Source organism: Mesocricetus auratus, unplaced genomic scaffold, assembly GCF_017639785.1.
Source record: "Mesocricetus auratus isolate SY011 unplaced genomic scaffold, BCM_Maur_2.0 Super-Scaffold_100714, whole genome shotgun sequence".
Classification (NCBI taxonomy): Eukaryota; Metazoa; Chordata; class Mammalia; order Rodentia; family Cricetidae; genus Mesocricetus; species Mesocricetus auratus.
In genome coordinates this window covers 226,522-237,788 of record NW_024429270.1, presented here as the reverse complement: position 1 = coordinate 237,788, position 11,267 = coordinate 226,522, and the positions used below count along the sequence as shown (strand labels likewise).

The following is an 11,267-nucleotide window of genomic DNA, read 5'->3' as shown; positions in this document are numbered from 1 at the left end:
GAGAATCAGAAATTTAAAACTGTTCTTGGTTACAAAGCAAGTTCAAAGCCAGCCTGGACTGCATGAGAAGTTACAAAAAAAAAAAAAAAAAGAAGGAAGGAGAGAGGGAGAAGAAGAGAAAGACAGAGAAAGGGAGAGACAGACAGAGAGAGAGAGAGAGAGAGAGAGAGAGAGAGAGAGAGAGAGAGAGAGAGACAGAAAATACTGGAGGGTGCGGTGCCCCCTAAAGTGCAAATACTGCTTTTTGATGCTTCCTGGCAGGGACAGTTGTTCTGGCTGTGTTCTGTGTATGTTCTGGGTGTGTTCTGCATGTGTTCTGGGTGTGTTCTATATGTTTTCTGTGTGTGTTCTGTGTATGTTCTGGGTGTGTTCTGCATGTGTTCTGGGTATGTTCTGCATGTGTTCTGTGTATGTTCTGGGTGTGTTCTGCATGTGTTCTGGGTGTGTTCTGTGTATGTTCTGGGTGTGTTCTGCATGTGTTCTGTGTATGTTCTGGGTGTGTTCTGCATGTGTTCTGTGTGTATTCTGGCTGTGTTCTGTGTGTGTTCTGCATGTGTTCTGGTTGTGTTCTGTGTGTGTTCTGGCTGTGTTCTGGGTGTGTTCTGCATGTGTTCTCTGTGTGTTCTGGGTTGTTCTGCATGTGTTCTGAGTGTGTTCTTACAGTCTCCATGAAAACCATAGAATTTGTAGTCAAAGAACCTTAATGGCCCTGGGCTAAGTGACCAGTGAGAACACCTGGGTGCCAACACTGAAAAGCAAGAGGAGCGAGGGCTGAAGAAATGTGCATTCTGTGCAGGCTCAGGCGACCCTGAGGTCCTGGAGATCCACACAGGTCCTCAGGGAGGGCTCCAGCTCTCCTGTCTGAGGGCATGAGACTGATCTGGGGATGGTTACCAGGGTGGTCTGGAGAGGCTGCCAAGATACACACCCGGTGCTAGGACTCAATTTGCATACAAATCAGACTGCAGTTTTACTACTTGGCCATCAAGAAAAAGATTTTAAAAAAGAGATATAGAATCTTCCAGAGACTTCCATGCAGCTTGGAGGTCCAGAAGGTGTGTCTGGCAGGTCAGTCGGTTTGGAAACGCACCGTCTCCTGCAGGGGACCAGCAGATGTGATCATGACTCAATATGAAGCAGAACATGGAGCTGCGTTTCTAGCTGGTGAGGGTGGGTTCCGCCTTGGGGCGAGAACCACCTCACTGGACATCACTGGCAGTAAAAGGTGAGCACGTTCTCCTGGTTGCCCCGTATAAGGACGACAGGAGGTCTGAGGTCCTGGGACAGAGTCTCCAGCCAGGCCATGTACAGCGAGCTGGGGCACTTCCCCTTCCTTCCGATGGGCAAGGTGCTGTAGGAGGAAGCAGAGGTGTTACTCAGAGCTTGTTTTCTGAATGGAATGCCAGCTTACGGCTTGCTCATCCTTCCCACTCACTCTAAGACCTCCTGCTGTCCTCCACACAGTTCTCAGCAAATCTTGAGCCACAAAGTCTTTCTAAGCAGACCCATGGCCCGCACGTTCCCTCTGACCCAGTCCCCTCCAGCCCTTCCAACCTCACTTAGCCCATGTCACCGCTGAGCAGCTACAGTGACGAATGCCAAGCCTGCTCCTGCCTCAGGACCTTTGCCCTTGATGCTCTTGACACTTGGTAAACTAGCATGCCCCGTTCTGGGCCCAGGCTCCTGCTCGAGGGCAGCTCCTCTGATTGACCACACCTTCCCATCCAGTCCCCATTTGACTGTTTCCATAGTCCTTCGAAATCTTAAAGGCATCTCTAGTTGTCTGTCTCCCCCATTGGAATATGTGTTCATCTACCTGCAGGCTGAGTCTATCCTGGCCTCTTCCCTCTGTGCCTAGAATACACCCCGAGACAGCCGGGTTCAGAAGATGTTTGCTGAGTGGAAGAGGCCACCCCACCAGGTGACTGGCACCATGCCAGGCTTGCCTTTCCAGCTACACACTTTCCCAGAGCTACAGCGTGATGTGCCCGTGTGATGTGGCTACATGTCCTGGTCCTGCCCCCGGCCCATGGACGGTGTCAGGGCAGACTCCAGCATGACCTCTCCGAGCCCCGTTGTCCCAATTGCGCAACACTGCAAATAACAAGATGTCCTAGAATGCTGTTCGGTCATGTTTGGCTGTTTATATCAGAGAGTGACTTTCCTACCATCTTAATGATTTTAAAGATGCACTGGGACCATGCACCAGCGCCTAGGGTTCAGCCTCTGGGAAATACAGCATCCCACAGAAACAACTGTGGTGCATGAAGCTGGGGTACCAGTGCTTACGTGGGACTTGGCAATCTGACAGTCCCTCCACAGGCACTATTTCATCTGAGCTTTAGCAGAGCCTACAGTGGACGGTGCCCCAGCAGTACTCCAGGGCAGCCGGAGCAGTCCGCCAGGGAGATTTGAAACTTCAGTTCAGAGTTCAGAAGCTGACCCCACAGAGTGTTGGCATTGCCTTTGTCCTCAGCCATGTAGCTCTGGCAAAGTGCCCATCTGGCCCTGAGCCTCAGAGCCTCTAAAGTGACAGAGGCACTGCCCTTGTGGGCTGTCTGTGGGCACATAGGGTGCAGGGTAGAGACGGACCTCCAGCCAGGTCCCCAGATCTCTCTACATCTGCTTGCTGCAACCTCGCATGCCCGCCAAGAGCCTGTGGCCACTGACTAAAAGGCAGGGTCAGAACACCAGTGGGACAACCACTGTCCTGTTTTTAAAAAGTGAGGTCCCAAGGAGCAGGGAAGCGCATGAGAACACGGGCGTCTATGTCCCGAAGCAGCTGCCATCTTCATTTGGAAGCCTGTGGTGATAGTCCATGGAAAGGCATAGGAGAGGAGAAGAGCCAAATGTACACTTCACAGGCACTCCTGAGGCTGAGGGCACTGCCATATGGGAAATGCTACATTATTTTTGGGAACCTAATTCACCAATTCTAAAGGCCACAGGGCACAGGCGCCTGCCAGTTCGGAGCCAGGAAACAGTTCCTACCGTATGCTTCGGCATGAAGCTCCCTCCCTCAGGGGAGCCTGTGGCCCTGTCCCAGGGACAGCAGCCCTAACTCACTCCAGCACCAGCATGACTCGCTGACTCTTGCCAACAGGATATGCTCTCCTTAAACCACTTATCTTTAGAACAAGAGCTGGGAACAATACAACTTCTGTTCAAAATTGCAAGGCAATGTTGGGTCAATGCTGGGGTCAGAAGTTTTAGGTCCCTGAACGGAACCAATGGTGAGTGTCCGCATCTCAAGGTCAGTTAGTTACGATTCTCTAAAGCAGCAAAGTCCCTGCGTACAATCTCCTCAGGACACGCACTGGCAGTGAGCACCCCTCAGTAATTACTCTTTGTCACTGAGGAGGGAATCCTTACAGGAAAGGGGGGGTATCTGGTCTCCATAGGAACAGGCTCTCATTCCAGTCAGAGGCTGTGGGACTGCTTACGGTGCCAGCTCAACACCTGTGCTCACACGTGGGTGGAGGTATGGGGTGCCTCATCAGATAAGCCATTGTTTAGTAGATAGACAGCCAGGTTCCACCTCCAACCGGCACTAGACTAAATGTCCCTTGCACCTGGCCCCACGGAGAGTTGTTGCTTTTTTGTTGTCCTTGAAATACCTGGTGACAGGGATCCTGAGCCATTTCCCAGCCCTCTTCTGGGAGAGACTGTACACTTTGCATTTCTAGGGTTCCCAGGTCTAGTGAGACTGACCTCAGCTACATCTTGAGAAACCTGGGCTGTCTCCAGCTGGTAGGGTTGTGACACACACCCAGCTGCTCTGTCTTCCCCATGGGTTGGCCCAAGAGCTGGGGCCCCATTGGGTGACAGCTGCAGTTGCTGCCTAGGGTGGGGTTTGTCCAGGTGTCATCTCCAGGGTGACTGGACATTGTTGCTCTCCGCTAATCCTGCCAAGACTAGCTGGTGGGCATTTGACTTCTGGAGTTCTGGGGTAGAAAGGAAAGGGAGGGAGAGATGCCACTCGGGTAGAACTTCTCATCATGGGGCCCCTGGGAGATAGATTCATTTTAGTAGCACAGAAACGTGGGATCACAGCACAGTAAAAGAGAAACTTGAACCCTGTCATTAGGGAAACCAAGGCTAAAGAGGCATGGGCCTCCTTACCAAGGTGACACAGTGAGTTAACCGCAGGTCATAATTGCAAGCCTGCTTCTTTGAAGAGAGACTGTAGTAGGGAAGCTGCAGCATGTCCCACCCTTGCACCCTGGAGAGGGCACACCCCAGGTTCCCCACCTGCTTAGATGTCTTGGAGCAGGGGGATAAAGTCACCTCCACTGACACTCCCCACCCCACCCCCACCCCACCCCCCCGTAGGGAAAAAGGTCCAGCCAAAGAAACACACCTGGAGCAGAGCCAAAGAAACACACTTTGGCCCTGCAACCAGAACCAAAGAAATGTACCTTGACCCTGAAACCAGTGCCAAATAAACACACTTTGGCCCTGGAATCAGAGTTAGTAGAAGAAATGCACCATGGCCCTAAAATTGTAGCCAAAAGGCTAAAAAAAGGACCAGAGAAAGAAACACAGTTTGGCCCTGAAGCCACAGCCAAATCTGACCTGTGCAGAAAACTAACCAATCCTCGATCAGGAACTCCAGCCAATGTGAGCTCAGCACTAAAATCTGACCAGTCCCCACCCTGGAAGCCCTATATAAACCCGGTGTCTGTTCAGCTTGTGTCTGTTTGCCCTACCCGGCTGTCCTCTGTCACTGTGGCAGAGGGCAGCCACTCTCCTGGACTCTTCCCTCCCAATAAACCCCTTCGATGAGCTTCTGGTGAAGACCTTCTTTTGCACTGGAGCAGAGACGACCCTAGGCAGAGCAGAGCGAGCAGGGCTGTAACACTTTTCCTGGGGAAACCTTCCCTGCGGAGGTGTTATACTCTGCTCTCCACTCTTCAGGAGCAGTGCTGAACTGTAGCAACTTCCCCAGGGACACCTTCTCCTGCCTGAGTAAAACTGCTACTCTGGGCAAACATCCCCAGCTGGAAGACCCTCTCCTGCTGGAGCGGAGCCAATACACTGGGGAAGCATTTCCCTGAGGCAGGGCTGTATGCTGCTACACTTACTATGGCCTGTGGTAGTCCTTGGCTCCCAAGCTCCAGGATACCTTTCCATCTGAGCTGTGTAACACTCAGTATTCTGTGACTCCCAAGTGCCAGAATACCTGTCCCACCTGATCCGCCTGAAATGCCTACACCTCCCCCCTGCTCTGACTCAGGCCACACCCTGGCCCAACATTGCCTTAGGAACATTCTCCTAGAGGTGTTGTGAGAAGGCAAACAGCTTTCCTCAGGGATTCCTCAGTAGGAAAACACAATCTCCTGCAGTCCTTGGGAGGTGCTCAAACACAATGGGTGTCACCAGACCATGGAAGTGTTGTCACACAGGGCCCTACCTACACTCAGAGGGCCCACACCTGGCTGAATGCCTTGGTGTTTCAGTCTTGACCTCTTTTCAATGCTGTAAATCACATAGGAGATTCAAGGCAGAATTCAACCTGGTGGTAGCTTCCTGCGTGGGACCCCACTAGTCGGCTGACTGAGAGTTGAATACAGGGAGCCAGTCCTTAGGAAAACTACATACAGGCTCTGGCATCCTCTGGGCTGCCCCAGGGAAGGATTAGAAACTGCTGGAGTTCAGATCTCTGTGCTTTGGTGCTATTCCAATCAAGATCCTGACCACCACTCCACACAGGACAGCAGGAATCGCTACCCATGTCTTTCTATCCTTGGACACATATGAAGTGACTCACAGGAGCAAAGTCAGTAAGCCATTTGCTGTGATCTTAATAGGTGTGGCCGGCTAAAATTCAACTCATGGAAATGATTCCCTCTGCACTTAAAGGATGACCGGCAAGAGGTGTAGGAGCTGGGGGATTAAGGAGACGATTAGCCCAAGAGGTTAGCCATTTCCACTTTACGAAATGGCTCTAGAGAGTTCCCACCATGGGAGGACAATGACAAGGGGCCTCATGATGACACATGAGTCTGTGACCAGAAGGCTGGCCTTACCAGATACCAAATTTGCTAATACTTTGAGATTAGACCTATCCTCTAGAACTATTGAGAACTTAGCTCTTGCTGTTTATAAGAGACCCAGTGTGTAGTACTTTGTTACAGTTCTGAGTGAAGGAAAGATGTGATTCCTGAACCCTGGTTGAGTGAGTGCCTGGAACTGCGGTTTGAGTACTGTCCACGAAGACACATCCCTGTCCCCACAGTCTGGCCTGGGACATACTCCAGCAGGTGTCATCACTCTAACCTTTCGCTGCTGACCAGACTCTGTGGTGGAAATAAGCACCATTGCTGTCCACACATTTGATCCCACAGGCCTGCAGACAAGACTTGAGGTTCAGACCCTCTGGAATCGGGGTTCTGATGGTGCACTCATCACCTTCCCGCAGTGCTTGTCCTCAGTCTTCATCTGTCAATTTTCTGTTTATCTGCTAGCAGGCCTTGGGCATTTTTGGTCTTTACCCGATTGCTGTGCTGATCTTCCCAGAGGGACACTCACACTGCCTGCTGGGAACAATGCTGGTGCCCCCTGAGAAGGAGTACTTCTGAGTAGAGACCCTGTTTCCTCCTGTCACCCTCAAGGGGCTCCTTGGTGACAGTCTCATCTTGTGAATCCAATGTCAGATATGGCCTATGGCGCCTAGGGGGCAACTGGGTTAATAATGGACCATTCTTGAGTCTCGTGAATTCTAAATCCAATATGGTGCTACGTTTGAGGCCTCTCTGCAGGAGACAAGCATCCTTTGCAGCACCCTTACTGCTCGTCCTGGTTAGTTTTTGTTCAACTTGACACAAAGAAGAGTTAGTTTTTGAGATGGGCACAACTGAGAAAATGTCCTCAGCAGATCAGCCTGTGGGCATCTTCTTGAATAATAATTGATGTGGGAGGGCCTAGGACATGTGGGCAGTGCCATCCTGGGCTGGTAGTCAGGGATACTATAAGAAAGCAGAGTGAGTGAGCCACGAAGGACAAGCCAGTGAGCAGCATCCTCCACGGCCTCAGCATCAGCTCCTGCCTCCAGGTTCCTGCCTCGACTTCCCCGAGTGATGGACTTACAAGCTATAGGTTGAAATAAACCCTGTCCTCCCCAGTTGCTTTGGTCATGGTGTTTATCACAGCAATAGAAACCCTACTGTACTGCTCATGTCAGCAGACACGGGCTTGCTCCCCAGAGCAGATAACACGTGGCAGGTCTGCCAGGATGTTTACACTCCGGCACACTAAAGAGGACGCTGTTACAAGCACACACAGCCATCATCTGTCCGTGACAGTGACCATCTCATTATCAAGTAAGACTGACTCTGGCCTTCCTCCTTGACACACCTCAGGATTTTAAGAATAAGATGCCATGTGGTCCATTGAGAACATGCCTTGAAAAGAAGGCCGCCTCTTGACATGTTCATTGTTGCTGACTTCCAGGGAGGCAGAGGTAGAAGGATCCCTGGTCTGAGTCCCATCTGGGGTTGCAAAGCAAGCTCCACATGTTAGGCTAGGGGCTTTATGTTCTTGTGTGGTAGAAACCCCTGCAAATGAAATGTCCTGTCTAAGCAGACAGAGTGCTTGGCCCCCAACAAGCATGGGAAAGCCTTAAGAAAATCTGTATTACCCTAAGCTACAGATCTGTAGGTCTTGGCTGCCCATGTTGTTACTGGCCTCTGACAGATTAGAACTTCATGGAGACCCCCTCCTTGCCACTGTCCCTGGCTAACATCAGAGGGCAGCTTGGACTGGGCATAGGCCTAGGGGGAACAGCGTGGCTGGAGTAGCTTTCATTCCTGTTGTCCAGAATGGACACTCAAATCATTAAGGGATGGCAAACAGCCAATGAGGTTGGGCGATTTCCAAACTAGGAGACACACTGGCTTCTGGGATGAGTTGCCTCCATCTGCCAAGCCTGTTTGGCAGGAAAAGGAATAAACAAGGAATAACAAGGAGATCAACAATGCCTGGGACACATTAGGCCTGGGACCTTCCAGCTGACACGCAGGCCAGAGCCGTGAGGCAGACGTTGGACTGGCCCTATTTTTGACAATCCACCATGCTGAGTCTGCAGCATTCTGGGCCCCTTTGAGCAGCCACCCCCCTCATCCCGACAGATGTGACTTACAGGATGATCAGAGCAGCGTCCAGAGAGTTGTCCACCAGGATCTCATTCAGCCTCACCTGCCGAAGGGACTGGGCACGGGGAAAGCCAAGATCACTTCCTACCTCTTCAACTGGATGCAGAATTACACCCCTAAACAACTCCTGACTCCCCAGCCCAAGGAGAGCCTCCCTGAGCTTCAGTGTGTCCCTCTGCAAAATAGGTATGATCATGTCCTTCCCGGGGAATGTGGAAGAGAGCAGATGAACTAACTCTTGGCTCAGTGCCAGGCGAAGGGCATGACACACAGAAGACCCACTGTACAAAGGACTAGGGGACTTTTTAGAGCAGGGGCAGGCTCACAGTGACAGGGGCAGGCTAAGGACTTTCCTTAGACACCTTGCTTATTCAGTACTTTCAAAGAGCCAACTAAGTCTCCAAAGTCCCTAGGTGTGTGGGGCTGACTGGGGGACACACCTTAACCTAAGGCCAGCTCGAGTGCCTCAGAAATGAGGTCAACTCCTGGGACCTAAAGGTGGGTGAATACTCAGTGTTGGGAAAGGAACCCGGGGCAAGTGAGTTAGCTCAGGACAGAGTTCCCACCACCTCATTGTGGACATCATGATGCCCAACTCTGTCGTGAGGGTTGCCCTGTGCCTTGTAGGACGTTTATCAGTGCCCTGGCTTCTGTGTAATACATGATAGCCACTGCATCCAAATATCTCTAGAGGGTTGACGAATGTCCCTGCCTGCAGGAGGGTGGCAAACGGCCCCCAGTCATGGGCACTGATGTGGACCACTGAAAGGAGTGAGATCTGCCCCTGGCTCTCCCATTTAATCATTCAACCTAAAAATGCCACTTTGGCCAGAAGAGCCTCTCCCTTGCCGTAGACAGTTCTGGAGGATGGATTCCAACCCACCAGAGGCCAGCACCATTTACCCAGCAGGAGGGCCAGTCTCCCCATTGAGGACAGCATGGGGCTTCACAGCCCTGTCATGTGACCCAAGGACGCCTCAGACGTTGAGAAGGGAAAGCACAATGGGGCCAGGTGGGGATTCCAGAAGCTCAGGATAGGGACCCCTCTAAAGCCCCATCCCTCTCTCGCACCTTAACTCTGTTCTTGTTAATCTCCTCATCCGAGATCTTCCACGGACAGTCCCTCCTCATCTCAGCCACAGTGGCCTCATCCTTGAAGCTGTCATTCAGGCGGAAGGGTGCAATCATGTCCTCAAATCGCTTGGTGCTGGGAAGGAAAGTACAGGTGAGGCTGTGGCATGGCCTTGTTTCCAGGGGAGCCAGGAACTTGGGGGAAGTTCAAAGTAGGGACACCACCCACCAGACATACTCCTCAGACGGAATCCATCCCACTTTGTCATTTATATTGAATGGCTTACACGCAGCCTCTTGACTCTCAGGCCTGACATTCAGCCAATTTTCACATGTTGTCCACTAACCTGGACTCTCCCCTCCCAACCCCACTCAGCAGGTAGCACCAAGTACTGCTACCCCACGGTCAGCAGGAGAGGCTGGACCCCATCATTAAAGCCTTGATCAGCTGGAGGGCAGTGAGGAAACAAATACAGATTAAGCAGGTGTCTTAGGATGATATGCCCTGAGTCCTGCAACAGGGAATAATAGGTAAGGAAAGCCTCTCAGCTAACTGAAGGAAACGTGTCCTTCCGAGCAGTTGTGTGTACACAAGGCACTGGGTGGAGAAACCGTTGGGGTTAGAAGAAGGGAGGAGCAAGCAGAGAGATCTCCAGGGCCAGCGCTGGCCCTTCTGTCTGGCACTCCCAACATGGAACTCACTGCTCAGCCTGAGGCTTCTGATTGATGTCCGGAAGGACGTGAACTTCATGAAATCCCAGTCTGAACTTGCTCAAAAGAGAAATGATCCTGGAAGAGAGATGCAGAACTTTAAAAAAGTATCCACTCATTTTGATGTTTATCATGCCCCCGATGAATGAGTAGAAATGAACAGAACAGATGTGGCCAGCACAGGAGGCAAGGTGGCCAGACAGTGAGACAGGCGAGTGGAGTAAATCCGAGAGTGGCCAGCAAAGTGGAAAAATACTGACCAGAATTCCTCAGGTGTCTGCTGGTCAGGAAGAGTCTGGGGTGCTGCTAGGGGCGGGACCACCCTTTGAGACGTGGGAAGGAGAAGATGAAGAGGGAACCCGAAGAGAGGTGTAGCCACAAAGACAGCAACACACAAGCGCGAAAAAGACAACCAGGAACCGCAAGACAGATGGTACTAAGTTGGCATCTGGGGGAGAGAATCCCACGGCGGTCTATGCAGTCAGGAAAGACTTCTCCTCTGACTGGCTGGTGCATGGCGGAGAGCCTGGGACAGGGCAATGACCACACTGGAATCACCCAAGGATCTTGCAGTGCTGGGTCACAACACCTAGGCATCACCCAGATGCCCCCAGGATGTGTTGTGTCCACCGGGCTGAGGCCTACTGGACTTCCTGGAGGAGGAAACCAGCAAAGGTAAGGGTGAAATGTCTGTGGTAGCACAGAGCATCCTAGGAAGGGGGGGCTGAAAGGCCCCGCACCAAGACCCCAGCTGACTCTTGAGCTTAGGAGTGGGACTTTAAATATTTTTCCTAAGATTTATTTTTCTGTACATGTATGTGTGTGTCTTTCTTTATATGCCATGTGTGTAAGGGTGTCCAAGGTCAGGGGATATCAGTTATAGGCAGTGTGAGTTGCCCATGTGGGCGCCGGGACTCCAACTTGGGTGGTATATAATAAAGGCAGCAAGTACTATAAATGGCTGAACCATCTCTCTAGTCCCCTCAGCCCGCTAGGCCTTTGTGCTTTGTTTGGTTTGGGGTTTTTTGTTGTTGTTTTGTTTTGTTTTTTTAAACAGGGGTTCTTTGTTAGCCATGGCTGTCCTAGAACTGGCTCTGTAGATCAGGTTGGGCTTGAACCCAGAGATCCACCTTCCTCTGCCTCCCAAGTACTAGGATTAAAGGTGTGCACTACCACTGATCAGCTTGGTTTGGTTTTTTGAGACCAAGCCTCCTGTAGCTCAGGCTGGCCTCCAGCTCACTAAATAGCTGAGGATGACCTTGAACTTCTGAATCTTCTGCCTCCCAGCACTTAGCATCATGCCTTATGTATGCGGTGCCGAGTGTTACACTC

General features: G+C 51.5%; 1 protein-coding gene across 2 annotated transcripts in view; it reads right to left on the bottom strand.

Moving 5' to 3' along the window:
- Positions 1-542: 542 nt before the first annotated feature.
- The window catches only part of Slc12a3 (solute carrier family 12 member 3), a 37,226-nt gene continuing 26,501 nt past the window's right edge, over positions 543-11,267 (bottom strand). For both annotated transcript variants that reach the window (XM_021232137.2, XM_021232135.2), the window contains 4 exons: positions 9,927-10,013; positions 9,225-9,360; positions 8,141-8,208; positions 543-1,351 (listed from right to left, as the gene is read on the bottom strand). In XM_021232137.2, the coding sequence (XP_021087796.1) occupies positions 1,210-1,351; positions 8,141-8,208; positions 9,225-9,360; positions 9,927-10,013 (433 nt within the window). In that variant the 3' untranslated portion in view covers positions 543-1,209. The remainder of the gene's footprint in view (positions 1,352-8,140; positions 8,209-9,224; positions 9,361-9,926; positions 10,014-11,267) is intronic.